We start from the raw sequence: 24079 nt of genomic DNA on the forward strand, positions 1-24079 counted from the left end.
TACGCTTGCTTCTTTACTTTTCGAACCATTTCTGCTGATGTTGCTGTTCTCTTCCGTCCACACCCTTGACGTTGGGCTACGCTACCAGCAGCACGGTAACGAGCGATGCTACGAGCCACAAAAGATTTATTCACATTTAAATACTGCAGTGCCTTACGATAGCCACTTGTGGTTCTCCAGCCAAATATAGAGAAATCACACTATCACGCTTGAATTCCACCACGAATAACTTTTTTTCTGGAAATTTCTCACCCAAATAATTTTGTACGCTTGTAAGTATTATAATTAACTGTCACTGGAATAGTTTTAACAGTTGTCGGACGAGTGGTTAAGATATGGCAGCAGTCTAAAATTGGTTGCAGTTTTTTTATCTCACCCTGTATATGGGAGCTATAGCTATATCTGAACCGATTTCTACTAAATTTGACATACTTTTTTCTAGGTTCAATTTGGTCGTAAGTGCCAAATTCCATCGGATTTGGGTTAATATTAGGTGTGTCTGGTTACCCTAAAATTTGTAACAATCGTTACAAATTTGTACTGGAAGTCGTCTGTTAACCCAAAAGTTCTGCAAAAGAGAGCTGTTGGAGAGAGAAATCTTGACAGTTCTTTCAGTGAGAGTTTGCAAATTCTTGCTGGACAAATTTCTTCTTGCAATCACTTGCAACTCTTCTTCTTCTCATTTATCGACATTCAATCAGATGTTTTCTATTGTTTGTTTATTTATTTTTGTGCTTTCAATTTGAAAATATTTTTTTGGAATTAGCAAGACTAATAGTTTTTGGAGAACAACTTTACAAAATGTGAAAAACATAAATGTTAATATGTAATAAGAAAATAAAAGACTATTTCCAACATTTTTATTTCAAAAACCTGTAAAATTAGTATTGCTTCCTTTGTTTTAATTCTCCTTATGGGGGACAAATTGGTTTGTTTTGACAAATCAGCTGATTAGTTGCAAGCAGGAATACCGTCTGTTTACTTTTCGCATTTTCCTTGCAAAAGAGAATAAAACTATCTTTTCTCTCAGAAAGAAGTTGCTGGACAATTCCTGCTGGAAAAGTAACCAGACACACCTATTATATGTTTGGTGCACAATAAATGGCAAATCGGACGAATTTTTATATGTAAGCTATATCTAAATTTTGACCGATTATCTCCAATTTCAATAGGGTTCGTCCTTGTGCCAAACAAATGACTTGTGTAAAATTTCATCTGGATGGGACAATAAATGCAACCTCTACTTTTTTTTACAAAAATACATGGATAGACGCAAATTCACAAAGACATAATACCCCGACCACCTTGGGGTGTAGGGTCTAAAGCAAAAACATTTAATATCTTTGATTTTTTTTTCATTATCTTTCTTATAACTTCATACCAGTTCTTATGCCATAATTTATATAGTTTGTCTATGCTTAGAAACTAGTTTTTTGGCCACGTCTTCATTCCACTGCATCGTGGCACCATTGACACGAAACCGCAATTTAGAGCGGAAGCAAAAAACTATTTTCAAAGGTTTTACCGCTTAAATGAACATTAAGAATATTGATGAGATGCCTTATGACCAAAAATTGATCACGTTTGCTACAAGCAAAGGAAAAATGCCACAGGATGTCATCTAGTTTCTTTTTCCTACCGTTTTTTTTACCTTCCATCTTTGCTCCATGATTTAAATATACCATGAAACTATTAGTGTATCCTGTTTTTTTTTTTCTTTTTTGCTTTTGATTTTCGTTGTTGCGATTAAATGGTTGCCTGCTGCCCACCTTGTTTTCGTAGCTGGGTTAGGCAGCCATATTCGTGACATGGTTGACTTATGGACACAATAATGTCCTAACAATGTTCCTCCAACAGCCTTGAGAGGAAGCAAAAAAAAAAATAACCAGAAACCAAAATACCTATCAGCATTCGTGATTTGTATTCATTATATTTATTAACAATAGATTTGTATAACAAAAAAACGAACTAAAAACGAACATACATATTTTTTCCATAAATTGCCAAACCTAATTTTGACAACATATTGTTCGGCAAATATCCACTCCACTCACAATTGCCATAAGTTGCAATAACCCGCAACGCAAAGTAATCATTTGAATTATAAATATTTTTTTTATAAATGTGGTTAATTTATTTATACCAAAATAATATTCTGTATAGGTACATGTATTTGTTTGTACTAAATGTGATTTATGACCATTTAATGTATTAATAGCAACAAGTCATGTTAAATGTTATAAATTTCCTCGTCTGAAAAGAATGGGAAAGAAATTTAAGAGCTCATTTATTTATTACGGCCTAGAAAGCTGTTTCTTAAGAATCTTATTAGCTCAGACAGTAGAATATGCGGCTAAACTTATTTCTCTTCAAAAGTTTATATAATGATCGGGATGGAGAATCTAGTTGATGTATTAAAAAAATGTTATTTTGTTCGTTTGAACATGGCGTAATAACATGGTGCCCCAACAGATGTCCAAAACTGGACAAAATGTCAAAAGTTGTTTATGTTTTGTTCAATATTTGTTTATCTTTTGTTAACAACTGGTCTTGATAATCTGCTGTGTATCTGTTTGTTGTGTCATGTTTCATTTAAGTCACTTGATATGGCCAAAACGTGCCTCCAAATCCTTTTCAGGACATTTGGTGTCTCCGTCTGTCTGTATGGCTGGAAGGTGCGCACGATAACTCTCGAAGGGAGTATCCGATTTGGTCAAAACTTGGTACATCGTAATATTATTATCAAACTTGTATCGAGTTCGGAGAATGGCAATATCGTTTCACTTATTCTGGTAGCTACTCCAAAAAAGATCGACATTTTCAACAAAAAACAAATGTTTTACTGCACAGAAAGAGAAATGACAATCCGATTTTGCTCCAACTTTGCGAATCCTAATATTTTCAGGTGGAAAATGGATAATATCGATCCACTCCATCAGGTACCTCCCTTACAAAGGGTCAAAATTTTGAATAATTACAACTCTTATAAAATGTGATGTAAGAGTCCGATTGTCTTCAAATTTTACACTCATCAATAATTTTGGTTTGGTGTTAAAATAAAATTTATCCGTCCACTCCCTCTGGTACCTCCCACACAAAATATCGAAATTTAAAAAAAATAGATTTTCTGCACAGAAGGGCAAAAGATAATCCGATTTTGCTCCAACTTTGCATATCCCAATATTTGCCACAGTGCTACGTCAGGTGCGAAAATAAACAATGTCGGTCCAATCCATCAAGTACTTCCCCTACAAAGGGTCAAAACATTGAATAATTACAACTGTTATAAAATGTGATGTAAGTGTCCGATTGTCTTGAAATTTTGCACATCCCAATATTTATATTAACCCAAGGTCTGATGTTAAGATGGAAAATATCGGTCCACTCCTTCTGGTACATCCCCCATAAAAGGTCGAAATTTTCAAAAAATATTTTTTGCACAGAAAGAGAAACAATAATCCGATTTTGCTTCAACTTTGCAAATCCTAATATTTGCGTCAGTACTAGGTCAGGTGTGAAAGTAGACAATATGGGTCCACTCCATCAAGCATCAGGTCCTCTTTATATTTCACACATCCCATTATTTCCACTAACAAAAGATCCGTTGTGATGATGGGATACATCGATCCACTCCTTATGGTACCTCCCCCACAAAGGCTCAAAATTGTGAATATCCATGAAGCTCATAAAAAGCGAAATTGACATCCGATTCTATTCAAGACTTGGTACATCCAAAAATTTCCATTAACACAACACAGTCCAAACCTAGCACGTCGCAATATTTATACCATATTTATTTAAGTCCGATACGAAATGGCCAATATTGGCCCATTCCTTCGGAACCTAGTGCATATGGGGTTAAACGTTTGAATAATCATAACAGAAGTCAAAATATTTTTAAATAATCGAACATTGGCTGAGGATATACATATGTCGGCAAAACCGACCGATACTTTTTTCCTTGATTTTTTTTTAATTTTATTGAATGAAACCAAAAAATGTCGGAAATAGCATCAAATATTAGAGTAAGTTTAGAGATTTGTTCGAATTGGTCACCTTTGGTATGAATTATGGCCATCAAACGGCCAATGATACCGTCACACGCTACCCGAATGTTGCTCTGCGGTGATCGATACTTTGGTATTTTTAGTGCCAACCTTGCTTTCCAAAATACTCCGGATTGGTATCCGTAGATTTCGGTGGCCATTGTGCGCTCGAAATGAAGAAAGGAACCTCATTTTGTAACCATTCTTAGATGGCGCGTGCTAAGTGCGATGGTGCTGAGTCCTGGTGGAAAGTCCAAGGCTGCGGCAAAAATGTTTGCGTGCCCAAGGCTTTAATGCACCCTCCAGAATATTTTCACGATAATATTCGATATTTATTCTGCTACCATGGTCGATTAATACGAGCAGAGAGCGACCATCTGCTGTTATGACGGGCCACACCATCATCATAGCCGGCGTTTGAGTTCTGGTGGCCAAACTAAGTAAACTCGATAATTTCGTTTGTTTACAAACTGCTGAACAACGAATGTTTTCTAATCGGAGAAAACCAAATTCGGCAGTTCACTACTTTCGGACAAGCCAAGCAATTCATTAGCTTATTTGAGTCTATTTTCTTTCTGTTGCGGTGTAAGTTTTTGAACTTATTGGAATTTCAATGGCTTTATCCCGAGCTCATTTTTTAATATTTGCCAAATGGAATATTCCGATATGTTCAGCTCACGAGCCATTTTACGCTCACTCCGACGCGGGTTTCGATCAAGTTGCTTCTTTACTTTTCGAACCATTTCTGCTGATGTTGCTGTTTTCGTCCTTCCACTTCCTTGACGTCGGGCTACGCTACCAGTATCCCGGCAATGGTACGAGACACAAAAGATTTATTAACAGTTAAATGCTGGAATACTCTAACAATAGCCTCTTGTGGCTTTCCAGCCAAATATAAAGGAATCACACTATCACGCTTGAATTCCATCACGAATTTATTTTTTTCCGAAAAATTCTCACCAAAATGCTTCTGTACGCTTGTAAGAAATATAATGAGCTGTCACTGGAATAATTTTAACAGCTGTCGGACGAGTGGCTTAGTACTGACAGAAGTCTAAAGTGGTTTGCAGTTTCTTCATCTCACCCTGTGCGGTAATTAAGAAAATATCCACAGACTAAAAAAGTAAATATGTGGGTATTAGTGTCCATTTTCCTTATTAAAGAATCGCTTTCCTTATTTGTTTTTGAGAGGATATATATATTATATAGCATAAATTCTATAAAAATAGTGTATATAAATGATTAAGATATGAAACGAAGATGGCATCCAACACTGTACTCCAAAAAGTGTAATTTTCTAGATGAAAATAATTTGGAATTTATTAAAGCGTGAGCCATTTTACATTTCCTTAGAATTAAAACGCATGCTACTGATTTATTTTGAATCAATTGGTGTCTGAAAGTTAATATATTATAAAGATACGACCACTCGTTGGGCGCCATAAACCAATTTATGAAACCATGTACATATAAGCAAACTAAATATGTTTCTTTTTTCACATTAACACATATAATATAGAGCATGTTTATTAAATTATTATTGTTATGCCTTTAAAATTACATAATCCCAAAAGTATGCTTTATTTTTTAATACTATCTTACGGTATGCTTACCTTTTTTATTCAACACATTTAAGACATTTCATCAAATCATTATCACAGATTTTCACTGAAATGTTATAACGTTTATTTTTTTCTTAATTTTTTATTTAATTGCCTTATTTTTCTCAATTTAATGCACCTCATTTTTTTAAAAACTTCAAAATCTTTTTTGAAAATTTTTTCTCATAGCATTCACCTCACATTACTAAAAATTAATCATTTTATAACTTGTTTATAAATATATATAATGAATTTCTATACATACATATATAAGAGAAAAAAAACAAATAAAAAATTAATAACTTAATTATCTAAACTTATGTAAAAAGAAAAAAACTATACAATGCTAAAGATATTTCCCAAATATAAAGACAATATACTTATTGCAAAAAAAAGAAAATACACGAAACAATAAGTTACAACAAAAAACATATTAATACTAATAATACTTTCCCTTTTGTATAGTAATTTATCCTTGATTTTGTAAAATTTTTCCTCTTCCCTAAGAATAATGTAAACAGAAGTACTGCCCCTAAAAGTATGCTAACATTTGATTTTGTTTTCCATTTTTCAAAATCTCTTTCCACCAAACGAAATGTTTTTGAACACATTATAGCAAACCCAAGAAATCGAAGATGAACCAGAGCCACTGAGCATGGCCTGGCCAGATACTGCCCGTAAACGTTTAACCTATATTTTGGTAGCTCCACTCTTGATACCCATGTGGCTAACCTTGCCCGATACGCGCACCCCCAAAGGTAAAAAGCTATTCCCCATTACGTTTATTGGCTCTATACTGTGGATAGCAGCCTTCTCGTATCTGATGGTATGGTGGGCCAATGTTGCCGGTGATACGGCACGCATACCACCTGAGGTAAGTTTGTTGGATTGGGGAGGGTGGGTTTTTTAATCATCCCCCAAGAGCATCTAGAAATAAGTGTTGGGAAATTATAAACAATAAATTAATATCACCTCAATTTTTTGTTTTGCAATAATTTTAGGTTATGGGTCTAACCTTCCTGGCCGCCGGTACATCCATTCCCGATCTGATAACATCAGTTATTGTGGCGCGCAAAGGTTTTGGTGATATGGCTGTTTCCAGTTCTGTGGGTAGTAATATTTTCGATGTTACTGTTGGGTAAGTTTAAAATTCTTTACATATATTCAGTCAAACTGTCATAAATTCCTTGAAATGGCTAAAATTCTCAAAACAACAATTATTATTAATCTTTACAATCCTAACAAATTTTTTTTTCAACAAAAACGTCGTATTGAAATTTTCGTGACAAAAAAATATATATTCAAATTATGGGAAATTTTAATAGAATTTAGAAAATTTACTATGGCTTTCGAAAATAATTTGCTAAACTCAAAACACTTATACAAAAGTTTCCGCTACTTCGTCAGCAAAAAATCAACTTGAAAATTGATCATCTTTTTTTTTATCAAAACTTCATACATCGTATTAAATTGTCAGCCTTTCAAGGTTTAATATATTATCCAAATGTTTCCTTTTTCGGAGAAATAATTAAAACATTTTTACTTTTTACACAAAAAAGTCATCAAAATCTTACATTTTGAGGTTTAAAGAGGAAGATATTATTAAAACTATTGCCAAAGGGGTCCACATTCATTTTTCTGTCCACAACTATTTTAACCTCTCCACATGTAAACCCTAGAAACCAAAAGTGACCTCAATATCAAATTTCAGAATTTGAACTCTATCCCTTCAAGCAATACAAAATTTAGTGACATTTAGTACGCATATTCAAAACAATCTACATATCTCCATTCTAAACACCAACAGTGATCCAAAATTAGTGGTTTTCGTACATTTAGTACTTTTCGAACCACTGTAGTACACATCTGCGAAACCACCACCAGATATCATCTTAAGCACAGACACCAACAGTGATAACTACATCAAATTTCTGAATTTCAAATCTTTTTCCTCACCCAGCTCCAAATTTAGTTCAATTTAGTACTTTTCGTAAAATTACAGCACAGATTTCCAAAACTCCCTCCATATCCCAATTCCAGATACTTTGAAGATACCAGGCCCATCCCTTCACCCAGCTCAAAATTTAGTTCCATTTAGTACTTTTCGTACACTTGTATGACTCATTTCCACAACCACCTCCATATCCCAATTCCAGATACCAAAAGTGACTTTAATATCATTATTGGAGGATTCCAGCCCTATACTTTCACTAAATACCAAATTAAGTACCATTTAGTACTTTTCGTACAATTACCGGACACCTTTCTCAACTTCATATAACAACAAAGACCTAATCAAATTTTAGGACTCCAGTCCTATCCCTTCACCCAATACCACATTTAGTACTTTTCGTACTATTACAGCACTCATTTCCAAAACCACCTCCATATCTCAATTCCATGTACCAACAGAGGCCTCAGTATCAAACTTGAGGATACCAGCCAAACCTCAATATTTAAGGAGTTATGGCCATTTTAAAATATCGATTAAATCATACTTAAAAAAGTGATCACAAATAATAGTGTCAAATTTGAGGATTCGAGTCCTATCCCTTCACTCTTCATCTAATACCAGATTTAGTACCATTCAGTATTTTTCGTACAATTATAGTACACATTTCCGAAACTACTACAAATAACAGCGGCATTAATATTAAATTTCTGATTTCAAGCACTATCTATTCGCCCAATACCAAATTGTACCAAATATAGTACCATTAAGTACTTTGCGTACAATTATAGTACACATTTCCGGAACCACTTCTATATGTCCAGACTACAATATTAAATTTCGGATTCCAGGCACTACCTGTTCAAACAATACCAAATTGTACCAAGATTGGTACTATTTAGTACTTTTCGTGCACTTGTAGTACACATTTCCAAAACCACCTGCATATGTCGAGGTTAAACATGAACAGAAACCCTAATGACCCATTTCGAATTTCAAGTACTATATGTTTACTCAATACCAAATGGTACTTAATATAGTACCATTTAGTAATTTTCGTACACATTTCCAAAACTACCTCTTTATCGCAAACCTACCACCAACAAAGCCCTCAATAAAAAAAACAAAAAATCCGTTGAGCCTGAAGCAAAATGTTCCAAATTTAGAACCATTTAGTACATGTCGAAAATTTAGTACACATTACCAATAACAAATGGTAACAAATTTTGTACTAATTAGTAATTTTCGTACACATTTCCAAAACCACCTATTTATCACAAAACTACCACCAACAGAGACCCCAATACCAAACTTCGAAACTCCAGCTTTACCCATTCACCTTTAACCAAACTGTTCCAAATTTTGGTACTATGGTCCGGATACTTAGTACACATTTTCAAAGCTACCACCTTTATATGTCAAACTTCCTTCCCAACAAAACTAGAAGTTTAGTACCATTTTGGAACATTTTGTAACCTTAAAGTTCACATTTCCAAAAATCCTTTGGCACATCCATCCTGCACTCCATCTGTAACTCTCATTCCAAATTTCATCCAAATTCTAAACTTCCTTCCAACCTTGATTCTCATACCAATTTTTAAGTTTTTTATTCTATTCGTTCACAAAATACGAAATGGTACCATTATGGAACTTTTCGTAACCTTTGAGTTCGAATTTCCAAAAACCCTTTGGTACAACCATTCTGTACTCCATCAGTAGCTCTCATTCCAAATTTCATTCAAATTCTAGCTCATTTCGTTGGTTTAATACATCTATTTTTTGTACATTTTAGTGCTTGTCGTACCTTTTTAGTATGAATTTCCGAACACCCAGCCTTATAACACATAGCCTACTTCGTCTGGGCGTTAATCCCCGTTGATTGTATTAGAATCAACTAAAGTGATAAATAAATGAGTCCCTCTCCCTGACTGAGCTCATTTTAAACCAAACTCCTAAAAGTATGCTTTAATTTTGCGCCTCTACTTTTCATCAGTTGTTTATTCCTCTTAAAACCAAAAAATGTAAATAATATTCAGTTCATTTGAATATGTCAATGCGGGGGTGTTGTCATTACTTTAAAATCACGACTTGTTTTGGCAATATTTAACCATGTCACAATACAATGACATCCCCAACACACACACACACAAGCAAATACAAACATATGTGTGAGTGTGTGGTAAAAATAACCGCAGAGCCAAACACTCACTGTTTTGTTGAATGTGGAACTTTTCGGGATGTGTGGGCAGAGTTTCATTAACATTTTAAGAAGTTTAATTAAATTAATCGTATTATGGTGGTGGTGGTGGTGGCTGTGTTATTGTTGTTGCTATCGCTACTGGGGTTTTCGGCGAAAACAGTTGAAGTGCATTTAACAACAAAATTATTTTTGTTTTCCGGCTCAGACGTGGCTGCCAATGCCGCGCCTTTGTTGTTTTCTCTTTTTTTTAAATAACCAAATATACAGTAAGCGTTTAATTTGTTGTTCACATGATTTAAATAAATAATAAGAACAACGGCGAGTATGTTATAAATTAAAGGCTTACAGCGAAGGGTGGATAGAGGGAAGTTACGTATGGTGTTGTTTATTTGCCACACAAAAGTTCCGAGTTCCTCGTACTCCGAATTTTTCAAGGAAAGCAAAATAAAGTGAATATTTATGTTTTTAATTCTGGCGGCTGGCTGTTTGTGTTGGTCATGATGCTGGGATGTTGGCGTTGATATTGCTGTTGTTGTATTAAGCTTTATACAAACAAAAATTAAGCTTATTGTTCTGGCCGCTCTCGTAGCACCACTAGCTTATTGTTTTGTCATTTAAATGATTTCAACATTAAACACACATACACATGCACTCGCGCACAGCTCAAACAATATGTGTTCGCGCTACAAGAAAATCAACAACAAAAGGCCGTTTCAAGCATGTACTAAGTGCCACCAGCTGTAGCATCAGGACAACTATCAACAGCAAAAAACACATAATTTTGTTACCAAGGCTACAAAAAAAGCGGAGAAAACAAAAAGCTTTGCTTAAAACTTTCCAAATTTAAGGTGTATGAAAATCATTTTCCTTTTAGAGATCCTAAATTACTTTAGATAAGATATGAACTCCAAGGGGAGACAATAAAAACAGTTACGTTGCAGTTTTCCATGTTTGACCCACTTTCGAGTATCAAAATGCCAGCCAATTTCTGTTTTTTTTTTTTTTTTTTTTTTTTTTTCACAATCGCATCTTAATGACATTTTAATGTTCTGCAGAAAAAACTAAGCGACGAACACCCGCCATTGAAACATAAACGATTTGGAAAACATTTGGCAAAAGTTTAAGTTTATTTCCCCCCAAAATGGCAATGGTGATTTTTTCCTAATATCTTTCTGTTTTATTTTCTTAATATTCAAATTCGAACATTAAATGAAATTCTAATAAAGTGTGAATTGCGGATTTTAATGTTCATGATGAGATTTGCTTTAGAAAGAAAAAAAATAGTGTGGAAGTTTTCCTTAAAAGCTCATTAGATTAATAAGATACCATTTTAAGAACGCTCAAATATTTAAATAAGCATATATTGGTGCCATGGTAGAAAAGTGCGGGTAGTAGCATTAACACAGCTGCTGGAACAATGAACTGTCAAACCAATTTTGAAATTGAAAATTGTAAGTGAAAAATTATTGAAATTTGTAAAAATTGTTGAATAATACACACCAAAACAACCTCCGATTGGTGTCGTATAAAAAAGCTTACTAAAATCTACTAATTTAAAAAAACAAGTAAAAAAGCTGTCGAGCCGAACTTTGAATACCCTCCACTATTTGGAACGAATTTGACAATTCTCAAAAACAATAAAATCCGTTAAAATTTGAAACAATTCCGGCGAATAATGTCGCTGAAATCATTAAAATACCGAATATCGAGAGGTACCGTTATATGGGGGCCATACGAAGACGTGGACCTGCACAGATTTTTTTGTGTCTTTGGCTGTAGTATCCATTACGAACTTTAAATACCAAATTTTTCAAAATACCGAATATCGTGGGGTACCGTTATATAGGGGCTATACGAAGACGTGAACCCGCACAGACAATTTTCTGTCATAGGCTGTAGTATTCATTTCAAACTTCAAATTCGGACTATACCGAAACGTGGACCTACATGGCCCATTTTCAATACCAAGAGTCCTGCAGACACAATATACATTTGAGTAAAATTCAATATCAATCTACTTCAATTCGTTCGGAAACAAGAGTGATTTCCACAGACGGACAGACGGATAGACGAACGGACATAGAATTTTATGCTGTTCAAGAATATATATACTTTGTGGGGTTTAAAATGTAAATTTCGAGGTGTTACAAACGGAATAACAAACTTTATATACTCTCCATACTATGGTGGAAGGTAAAAAACATTTTTAAATTTTGGCAAATACTTTTAGGCGCAGCACACAATTTTAAAAATGAACAAGCAAAAAAGAGGCTAGAAGTGCCGAACTTTTAACACCTTCCAACTTTTAACACCATTTGGAAGGAACTTGAAAAAAATAAAAAATCGGTTGAAAATGTCGCTGCAATGTTAAAAATTCCGAATATCAGTGGCGTTTACGAACTCTAAACATCAAAATTTAAGATAATTCTGCTGATAAATGCAGTCAAAATAATTAAAATACCGAATATTTGGGGGCTACACGATAACATAGATCTGTACAGGGAATTTTTTGCCATATGAAGCAGTACCCACTCCGAACTCCAAATTCCGAATTGAAATAATTCTGGAAAATTTTTTCTAAAATTTTCTATAACCGAACATTGGGAGATACAGTTATATAGCAGCATACAAAGATGTGGACCTGTTTAGGCAATTTTCTCACATACGAGGTAGTACCCATTAGAAACTCAGAATACCAAATGTGAAACAATTTCGCAGAAGACTTTGACACAAATTTCCGAATATCGAATATTTCCGACCTCTATAGCCCATTATCTGCCAGAGAAGGTGATGTCTATTACGAAATCCGAATAGCAAGTTTGAGATAATTCTGTTAAAAAAAATGTAGGTAAAATGTTCACCAAACTCGCCTCTCAACAAGTTCATTGCAGTGTGGTATGTGGCACTGCCTTGCTGAAACCAAATGTCTTGAAACTCAAGCTCCTACATCTTTGCTTTCTTCGTTTGTAAGACAATTAATGGTTAAATTATAGACCACACTGACGATTTTTTGGAGTGAAGCAAAATACGAAACGTGCCTGAGGTTTTTAAACCAGTGTCGCCAAAAAGGTAAATTACTTTTAATTTACATTAGACATAGGCCAGAATAGAAAATCGACAATATGGGCCCGCACCTTCTGGTATATCATCTATAAAAGATATTTTGAAAAATCTTTACTAAGGTGAGAAAAGAGTTTCCGATTTGACTGCAATAAACTCAAACGAAATAATTTATAAATTTTTTTAAATGTTATTGAATGAAAGCAAAAAATGTCGGAAATAGCATCAAATTTCAGAATAAGTTTAGATTTGTTCGAATTGGTTACCTTTGGCACGAATTATGGCCTTCAAACGGCCAAGAAAACCGTCACACGCTGCCCGAATGTTACTCTGCCGTATTTTGTCCCATTTCCGGCGAAGCGCTTGCTTGAGGTGATCGACACTTTGGTATCTTTAGTGCCAACCTTGCATTCCAAAATACTCCAGACACAATAGTCCAACGGATTGGTATCCGGAGATTTTGGTAGCCATTTTGCGCTGGAAATGAAGCGAGGAACCTCATTTTGTAGCCATTCTTCGGTGGGGCGTGCTGTGTGCGATGGTGCTGAGTCTTGTTGGAATGTCCAAGGTCTGCAGCCAAAATGTTTGAGTGCTCAAGGCTTTAATACACCCTCCAGAATTTTTTCGCGATAATATTCGGCATTCATTCTGAAACCACGGTCGATTAATACCAGCAAAGAGCGACCATCGGCTGCTATGGCGGCCCACACCATCACCAAGGCCGGCGCTTGAGTGCTGGCGGCCAACCGAAGGTGCACATTTTCAGCTGACCTCTTTGGCAAGTAAACACGATCATTTTGTTTGTTTGCAAACTGCTGGACAACGAATGTTTTCTCATCGGAGCGGAGAAAACCAAATTCGGCAGTTCACCACTTTCGGCTAAGCGAAGCAACTTTTTAGCTCTTTTGAGTCTATTTTCTTTCTGTTGCGGTGTAAGTTCTTGCATTTTTTGGAATTTCAATGGCTTTACCCCGAGCTCATTTTTCAATTTTTGCCAAATGGAATAATGCGATATATTCAGTTCACGAGTCATTTTTCGGCCACTGCGACGCGGGTTTCGATCAAATCGCTTTTTTACTTTTCGAACCATTTCTACTGATGTTGCTGTTTTCTTCCGTCCACTTCCTTGACGTCGAGCTAGGCTACCAGTATCACGGTAACGAGCGATGGTACGACACACATAAGATTAATTCACATTTAAATGCTGGACAGCTCTAACGATAGCCACTTGTGGTTTTCCAGCCAAATATAAAGAAATCTCACTTTTACGCTTGAATTCCATCGCGAATGGCTTTTTTTGTGGAAAATTCTCACCAAAATTCTTTTGTACGCTTGTAAACAATATAATGAGCTGTCACTGGAAGTTGATTGCAGTTTTTTCATCTCACCCTGTATTGCTGATATACAATCAAGAAACCCTATATCCTTTTTTTACCTAAAAACTACAATATAATAGTCTTTAGGAACATTTCATTAAGAATGTAGTGCGTATAATTGATTTCGCAACGTATACGCACAAGTAGTATTATTTTGTGCGCCTAGGTATCTACTTCTTCCCTCCCTATATTTTCCTTATAGCTGACATTTAAAGGAATATTTTGATTTCTTCAGAGCACAAATTTCTTTAATATATGCAGAATTTTCATACATAATTTTTTCCTTTTTATTAAGCGACAAAAGAAAATATAATATTCACATTAGGTCTTAGTATATTAAAGTACCCAGTCATGCATCTACCATTATCTACATGCTCTTATCTCAATAATGGCCCTAAACATACATTCTTCATTTTTCGGCAAAGATATTGTTCAAAAGTTTTTTTCTCCTACGTTTTTACTTCATTTTTTTGCCTAGCACATAGAAAAGGCCATCACAAGATGGAAAGTAAAATAATGCAGGCAAAGTAGGGAAAAAACAACTTAGCCATAGATATGCCATGACACTGAAACTTTTTCGATGAAAGTTTAAAGAAAAACCGCTCAGCTGCTGTGATCACATCTTTCTTCTACCCCACTCCTAACGTTAAGCCTAAGATGCAAAACTCTGGAACTTAGTTTAACTTTGTTGCCGAACAAATAACAGGGACACCACACAGAGAGAGAGCGAGAGGGAGAGGGATAGAGACAGAAATCAAATGGCATAACTCACCGCAAGAACCAGGTTAGCTCTGTGGAATTCGCAAAGACACATTGTTGAGGAAAACCGTTAACAGCAGATGAGAGCAGCAGATGCTAATCCCGATGAAGTGAATGTAAACACGAACGCAAAGTGAACACATACACACACACACACTAATATCCTGTCATAGATAGGTAAATAAATTGTTCTGGGTAAGCGGAAGATATAGAAGTATTTAAACGGCATCATTGAGATAAGAGAAAGTGCACCAACACCACCACTCGAAGGCGACTTCATTCAGGACATTTGAACAAGGTAAAACTTTAACCTGCCATCCCTGGGAGCAAAGGTTAAAGGTGATTTTCCCAGAATTGGTTCGTTGTAGTCAACCAAGCAACCAAACAATCAACCAACCAGTCACTTTGGAATTCCATATTTAATTAAAATATGCTTCGGGGGGTGGCAGGGTGAGAGAAGGAATGCCATCACGTTCCAATGCCAGAGGTTTGATTTTCTATCTCTCCCTCTCTCTCTCTCTCTCCCGGCGGACAAGAAATGTTAATGTCAAGGCATTGTAACAAACATTGTTTTGCATATTGCCACTGATTGTTGCTGCTTGCCTTGAGGCCAAGCATTTTGGGTGGGGAGCGTGTTTGGGAGCGGAAACACACACACACGTAACCGATAACCTTAAGAGATAATGCAATATCTGCTCTGACTATTCAATAGAGAATAAAACTATTTATGTTGAAGCATACTTTGAGGCCGCCAGCCTCCCTTTCATTTATAGGAATGTATAATTGCCACATACTTTCAGGCTGAATTTCTAATAACATTTGCAATATTAATGATAATGTAATTTATTGCATATTTTAATGGGGAAATTAAGTAGAAATTGATTTATGATAGTTTTGTAAACTAAAATCTTGTAACTACGTAAATAATGTGAAGTCTGCAAGGTCTGGTGGGGATGGGTTTGATTTTTATGCCATAAAATATAATAATAGACGATTAAGAGAATATGTTGGACTCAAGTTACAGTTTCCACAAATATTTATATGGATTGAGGGGGATATAAAAAAAACTGCAACAAAGTCAAACGCCACAATTTTCACATTTTTTTTTTTTTAATTTTATTGAATGAAAGCAAAAAATGTTGGAAGTAGCATCAACTTTTAGAATAAGTTTATATTTGTTCGAGTTTGTCACCATTGGCACGAATTATGGTCTTCAAACGGCCAATGAAATCGTCACACGCTGCCCGAATGTTGCTCTGCGGTATTTTGGTCCATTCCCGGCGAAGCACTTGCTTGAGGTGATCGACACCTTGGTATTTTTAGTGCCAACCTTGCTTTTCAAAATACTCCAGACACAACTCTAGTCCAAAGGATTGGTATCCAGCCATTGTGCGCTGGAAATGAAGAGAGGAGCCTTATTTTGTAACCATTCTTGGGTGGCGCGTACTGAGTGCGATGGTGCTGAGTCCTGTTGGAATGTCCAAGATCTGCGCCCAAAATGTTAGGGAGCCCAAGGCTTTAATACACCATCCTGAATATTTCCGCAATAATATTCGGCATTTATTTCGATACCACTGCCGATTAATACGAGCGGAGAGCGACCATCAGCTGTTATGGCGGACCACACCATCACCATGGCCGTCGCTTTAGTTCTAGTGGCCAACCGAAGGTGCATATTTTCAGCTGACCTCTTTGGCAAGTAAACACCATCATTTTGTTTATTTACAAACAGCTGGACAACGAATGTTTTCTCATCGGAGAAAACCAAATTCGAGAGTTCACCACTTTTGGCCAAGCGAAGCTACTCTTTAGCTCTTTTGAGTCTATTTTCATTCTGTTGCGGTGTAAGTTCTTGCACTTTTTGGAATTTTAATGGCTTTACCCCGACGTCTTTTCTCAATATTTGGAATATTGCGATATGTTCAGCTCACGAGCTATTTTTCGGCCACTGCGACGCGGGTTTTCATCAAGTCGCTTCTTTACTTTTCGAACCCTCTCTGCTTATATTTCTTTTTTTTTCCGTCAACTTCCTTGACGTCGGGCTACGCTACCAGTATCACGGTAACCAGCGATGGTACGAGACACAAAAGATTTATTCACGTTTAAATGCTGGAGTGCTCTAACGATAGCCACTTGTGGTTCTCCAGCCAAATATAAAGAAATCACAATATCACGCTTGAATTTCATCACGAATAACGTTTTTTCTGGAAAATTCTCACCAAAATGCTTTTGTACGCTTGTAAACAATATAATGAGCTGTCACTGGAATAATTTTAACAGCTGTCGGACGAGAGGTTTAGAAATGACAGCAGTCTGAAGTTGGTTGCAGTTTTTTCATCTCACCCTATATTTTTGGAAGATTTCACACATTTTATGCACCAAACACGATGTGTATGTCCGATTCCAATTTGGTACAAAAATAAATTGAAATTTGTTCAGATTTTATTATGGCTCCCATATAAAATTTCGGCCGGTTTTGTGTATTCGATGCACCAAACATGATATGTATCTCCCATTTCAAGGAAATTTGAAATGTGTCTGAAACTCCTTTGCAACGGTATTAGGGTAACTGTAAAATAACTACAAAGCAATAATTGAGGCTACGATTATGACAGAGATGTATGTAGTTTCAGTTGTAGCAGACAATAGCTTTTCAGTTTTCAATGAAGTAGAAGGTCCAGTCGCTTAATTTCATTATTTTTCATTTCGCAAAGAATTAGCACACACAATTTTTACCAAGAGAGGGTTAGTTACTCTCTCGATGTTCACGTCTGTCAATCAAACACAATTAAAGCTTTTGTTTTGGTAGTAGCCAATCACTACCCTGATCTAAAATTATTTATCCAGTAATTGAATAATTTGGAATAATTTTAACAACTGTTAACAGTGGCTTAGCAACGACAGCAGTCTGAAATTGGTAGCAGTTTTTTCATCTCACCCTGTATATAAGGGAAAAACCCCTTCTATACAAACAGTGACCCCCATGGCAGATTTTAAGGTTATAGACGTTGATAGGTTAAAAAATTTAATTTTGTAAATTTTTTACTTTCCATACCCTTTCGGTCCAAAAGTCCACCTTCTATCACTCTGTAAACCCTCAGTGATCCTCATGCAAAAACTTTAGAGTTCTGGCAGTTTCGCTTTGGAATAGATGGGTGAGAAAGTATAATTTCAAAAGTACTGAAATTACTTTCTCGCCCTTTAAGTACGATTTTGTTTAATCCCGTCTACTCTCATCCCTATCTACAATGTTAATGACTCTCAGACCAAATTTCAAGGTTCCAACTTCACCTATTTCTCCTAGGCGTTGATAGTCCAAGTAGTACCATTTTGTAGTTTTCGTATCCTTTGAGTGCGAGTATTTTTTTTTTAAATCATTAGTGACCTTATGCCAAATTTCAAGTCCCAACCTTTAGTCGTTTCTCCGAGACACTGATAGTCAATCACTCTACTCTTCTGTTTTTAGAGAGAAAATCAGTTATTGAGAGTTATTGTTTTAGTGAGAAAATCAGTTATTGAGAAGAGAACATAAAATTCCGCTTTTTTCAATATTTTCCATCCGACCCATAAACTGAGTTCCCACTCAGCAACCTATGTTGCCCCCATTGACGACGAAGTGCAACTAACAAAGCACCCTAAATTTGGTTATAACCTTCAAAATTCATTCATAGCTCACGCTTCAAGTTCTTCTTCATAATATATTTAGAAAAAAGAAAAACAAAAACAACTGCATGCCCATTAACGGAAGGTAGCAGAAGATAAATAAAAGGCCTAGTTGATGACAAATACTACTTGTGAAACCAGCGTTGATGGCTCAAGTTGACATTTACTTAGACTTGGTTTGTTTTTCCTTTTTCGTTTTCGTTTTTGTGTTTTTATTATTTTTGTGGCATCGAAAATTGTCGTCGGCTGGACCCCGCCCGCACCCCATTTGTGGCTGTTTCTTAATTTTGTTTTTCTGTTCCAGTTCTCTGGCTGTCAGCTGCCGTACCGCCGTACCTAGCTACGAGTGTGTGGCATGTAGATGGTAGATAGTCGGCCGAACAGCGCCCAAAGCTGTGACACTGACGACGTTAAGAATGAATGAGTGACGAATGAGTGTTTTCGAAGCCTACACAATTCTATGGCTAAATGCAACAACAACAGCAAGCCAAACTATATTTTTTTAAAACAATTTTTGCACTTTTTTCCCTTCTCATTCAAGGAGTTTTGTTGTTGTTGTTGCTTGGTGATTGGGTGGGAGGTGTTTTTTTTTTGCTTTTAACATTTATTCAAAACAAAGTATACAGCCGTCACGTCCGCTTTTCTTTCTCTCTTATTTTTGTCTGTGTGTGCGGTTGGGTGTGAGAGCATGAATGTGTGTTTTCAATGCACCAGACTTAGAATAGAAAAACAACAACAACAACATCAGTACCAACAACAACAGACAATGGATTTGTGTCGTTTTTCATATTCACTATTCATGGCTTAGGCGCGTGAATGGGTGTGCATGCATGTCTGTGTGTGTGTGTGATAGGTCTGAGCTGACACATAAAAGTGAATATGGGTCTGTGTGCTTGTCAGAATACGAGTATTTTGTTTTCCAGTGTGTGTTTGTGTCGTTTTTAATCTGACATCGACCTTCACCTCAATTGTTCTATGGCTAAGCATGCGAATAACAAACAAACAACAATTAAAGGGATAATTTTTCTGTTTTTTCCTCGTTTTTATTTCGTTCGCTCTACACTGTAACGCCCAGCGTTACAATTTTCTGTGTGTGTTTCGTTTTTTTTTCGGTCTTTGTTCTCAGTATCAGTATGACACGCCACCGTTTGGTTTTAACACTTCCCCGAGTCCTTCTCACAAATGAAAAGACAAAAACAAAAAAAAAAAAAAAAAAAAAATATATATATATATATATATATATATATATATATATATATATGAATGCACCCTCATGTGATATACGATTTTCCACTTAACGCCCAAGGTTATCGATAATAATCGAGGCGATTTAAAAACTATAAAAATGCGAGATTATTTGTTTGGTATTAAAAATGAAATGTAGTAGAACATGTAAGCAACATGTTGTTTTGGAATTGTAATAGTTAGACACGTTGAAAAACATGTTGCTTATACGGAATAATCATTTCATATGCCAGACAATTTTTTTTATTATATACCTTTTTGAAGTGTTATACGTAAAGCCCAATGCAATCACATTTGTGATTGTGAACTTTTTGGATATTGTCGCAAGTAATAGGGGAGCGTAAACGTTACAACAATACTCATACGCACTACTCCACGATTATCATTCAATCCTGTTTCTCTTAGCAAACCCTTAAAAATGTTACTATTTATAATCAGTTCAAGTTTCAGACAATTTTTATTATAACAGTTTCAATGTGTTATACATAATGCTCACAATTCAGATTAGTATCATGTTAGTTATTCACTTTAATATGAGGCTATCGTATACGTTCCAAAAATACTCATACGCACTATTTACTAACGATGAAAGGTTGCATTGTGTGGAAATTATCATTTCACGTGCTAGACGTGTAATTATGTCACACATAAAGTGGTATACATATCACTAACAGGTCCGTTTTCAATCTTTGTGAGAGGGTGAAGTGCGTATACGTTTTGACAGCACTCATACGCACCAATTGAAAATGTAAAATGTGTGGACCGGAAATGCCTTTTTACTATCGAAATCTAAATATTTTGGGGGAAATTTTACAAGATTTTTTATATCTGTATATCAGACAAATTTCATATAATAAAAATAAAGTCATTACCTTTCAGATATCTCTGATTAATGAGATATATTAAAAATTAAAAATGACGGTATGAGTAAAACAACAATTCTAAATTATTTCTTACTGGTCAAAGCTCAGCAACCTTTCTTGGACAGGTAACATCTTTAATTTCACTTAAATGTTTATTTAAAAAAATGTTTCAATGGTTGGTGAGGAATTGGAGATCCAATTCCAACCTTTGATTCTTATATACTCCTGCATAGTATGGAGGGTATATGAGATGTGTCATTAATTCGAAAGACCCAAAAAATATCCATTTCAGACACCACAAAGTTGTGATTCTATGTCGATCTAGACGTCTGTCTGTCCGTCTGTGCAAATCACTCTAGCCTCCGAACGAATTGAAGTAGATTGAGAAAATTTTGCTCAAATGTATGTTATGTCTGCAGGATTTTTGGTATTGATAATGGATCATGTAGGTCCACGTTTTGGTATAGCCCCCATATAACAGTACCTCCCGATATTCGGTATTTTGATAATTTTAGCGAATTTATTCACCGGAATTGTCTCAAATTTGGTATTTTAAGTTCGTAATGTATAGTTCAGGCTAAGACAGAAAATTATCTGTGCGGGTCCACCTCTTCGTAAAGCGTAAAGATATTCGGTATTTTGATTTTATCGACATTATTACCGATTTTGTTTAAGTTTCGCATTTGAATATTGTAATGGCTTATGACAAATGTTATCTACGCAGGTTCATGTCGTCGTATGGACCCTAAAATAATAGCTACATTCGGTATTATTAAGATTTCTATAGAAAATTTTTGAAAATTGCCAAATTCGTTCCAAATAGTGGATGGTATTCAAAGTTCGGCCCGGCCGAACTTACAGCTTTTTTACTTGTCTTCTTTCAGATATCTCCGATTAATGTATATATGTATATACAACAAGTTAAAAATGTTCAGTCTGTTTTTCCGACAGATGTATACCCTCAGTGAACGTTCGCTTATTCAAATATATATTGACTTCTGTTATGATTATTCAAATTTTGGAGTAGATTCCGTAGGAATGGGCCAATATTGTCCATTTCGTATCGGACCGGAATATATATAATATAGATATTGCGACGTGTCAGGCTTGGACTACTTTGGTTACTTCCATCACTTTATATGAGTTATGTGATATTTTTTAAAAAATGTTGAAATGTGTGTGAAGTAGCCGATTGATACTTTTGTATCCAATTATATGCGAAATCATAAATTCCGAGAAATTCCATATTTATCTCAGTTTTCAGATTGAGAGAAATATTTAGATATAGCAAGTTATAAGGAATGGCTGGCTTGTTTCGCAACTCATGAAAGATAAAAGTATTGAAAATTGTGACCCTTTGTGGGTGAGGTACCAGAACGGAGTTCGCAGATATATATCATCTTCACAACAGATTTTGTATTAGTAAAAATGTTTGTGTGTGTAAAATTTGAAGAGAATTGGATGCTTATTTCGCTTTCTTTGTCCGTTTTGTTTTTCAAAATTTTGAAACCCTATGTGGGGCAGGTAGCAAAAGAAATGGTCCGATACCTACCATCTTGTGCTGATGGAGATATTGAGATGTGCCAAATGTGAAGGGAATCGAATTTTAATTTCGCGTTTTATGAGATTCATTTATATTCAAAATTTCGACCCTTTTGTGGGAGAATTACCAGAAGGAGTGGTGTGGATATGTCCCATCTTGTACAAAATACAGTGAACTGCAAGAAATAGTTCCATGACCATAAATGTACCTCCAGATATTCTACATTTTGATGATTTGTGCCACACTTTTCACCGAAAGTGTTTAAAAATTTGGTATTTGGAGTTGGCAATGGGTACTACCTCCTATGACAGAAAATTGCTCCCAATACAAAAATGTTCAACCAAAATATTCCTCGTATTTTTATCTACAATATTGCCGAAGCACTATATGCCTAAAATTCACGGATTTTGAGGCAACTGTATTCCCGATTTTCCAAAAGGGGTGGGAAGTGTGAACTCATCACAAGTTATAGTGCAATGTTGGCCTGCAACCTGTTTATGTTTTGGCGTAGACATGTATGTGTGTGGGTGGAAAATTTGTTTGCTGGCAGAAAATGCTGTTTTAATTTTTTCGGAGGCACAACAGGTTGCCAGAAAGTAATATCCCAATTTAGGTTACTTTCAAAAGGCAGATACAAGTATATTCTTTTATTAGCTCTACTTTCATAATCTGCTGAATTTTCTCCATGATAATTTTTATGTTGCGCAGTGTTTACAACATCAAATGAACAGAAAACTGCTTTCAGTTCATAAGAGCTCTTTCCTGTCCAAGTTATTGAGAATTTAGATTATTGAGTGGAAATAAAGAATTTTCAGATTGCCATTAAAACAGGTGAATAAATATATACTCCCATTAATAAAAGAAATGTGATTTACGTCTGAGTTCCAATGTGGTAAAATCAATTATAAATTGCTCTGACAATCTAAATATATGTTAATCGCTAAAAAATATTTTGTTATTTACTGTGAGAAACAACCTATCTGATTCAAGGGTTGTCATAATTTGTCAAAAGGAGTGTTTCTTTCTAAAAATACTATTAAAGGTGATTGTAGTCAAGTGTAGCTACTTATTTTTTGGAATTCTAAAGGAGACATTCAAAAAAAGAGATCTCATTCCCAAATAAAAAATATGTTTTTCACATATTTTTGTTTTTGTTCTACCATAAAAGCCAGTGGGTTGAGTGGTAATTAGTTCTATGATTTGTTTGTCAATTTTCTTATTTTTTCTCAAGAAAATAAAACAATAACAACAATAGGATATTAAATACATGGAGAGGACCTTTACTAAAACTAAAACAATAAATATAAGCCTATATTAAAATAGCTTGTAGCCTTAAAGGTCTATTGTTGTTTTGACATTTTTGAAATAAGGAAGAGAATAATAAAACTAACATAGCTACGAGAAAAATCCATTACTTTTATCACTGCTACATCTATGGTCCTATGCATATTTAGATGGAGAGAGAGCAAATCACAAACAATTGTTACAATTAAAAATTTATGTGTTTGGTTATTAGGGTGTTTCCAAATTTATATATTCAAAAAACAAAAAGTTATAAGCAATTTAAATTAAAATAATGAAAAGTACATATAATTTGCCATAACAGGTAAAAATCGAGACAATCCTCTTTGTGAATTAAACCACCTGAGCTGTGATTAAATAAAATAAAATAAATATTGAATGAAATAAAATAAGAAATATCCTACCAATTAAAGGCTGTCATCTTTCTAGATTGGAGATTCACTAAAACGAGAAAAGTATCGAAGTTGATT

The 24079-nt window shown here is 35.2% G+C and overlaps 1 protein-coding gene across 11 annotated transcripts in view; it reads left to right on the plus strand.

Annotated features, from left to right (window-relative positions):
- Positions 1 to 24079, plus strand: part of LOC101887707 (sodium/potassium/calcium exchanger Nckx30C) — a 315709-nt gene that overhangs the window by 271424 nt on the left and 20206 nt on the right. For all 11 annotated transcript variants that reach the window (XM_020039502.2, XM_020039501.2, XM_020039504.2 and 8 more), the window contains 2 exons: positions 6264 to 6521; positions 6649 to 6785. In XM_020039502.2, the coding sequence (XP_019895061.1) occupies positions 6264 to 6521; positions 6649 to 6785 (395 nt within the window). The remainder of the gene's footprint in view (positions 1 to 6263; positions 6522 to 6648; positions 6786 to 24079) is intronic.

The sequence above is a fragment of the Musca domestica genome, unplaced genomic scaffold (assembly GCF_030504385.1).
Source record: "Musca domestica strain aabys unplaced genomic scaffold, Musca_domestica.polishedcontigs.V.1.1 7, whole genome shotgun sequence".
In the NCBI taxonomy this organism is placed as follows: Eukaryota; Metazoa; Arthropoda; class Insecta; order Diptera; family Muscidae; genus Musca; species Musca domestica.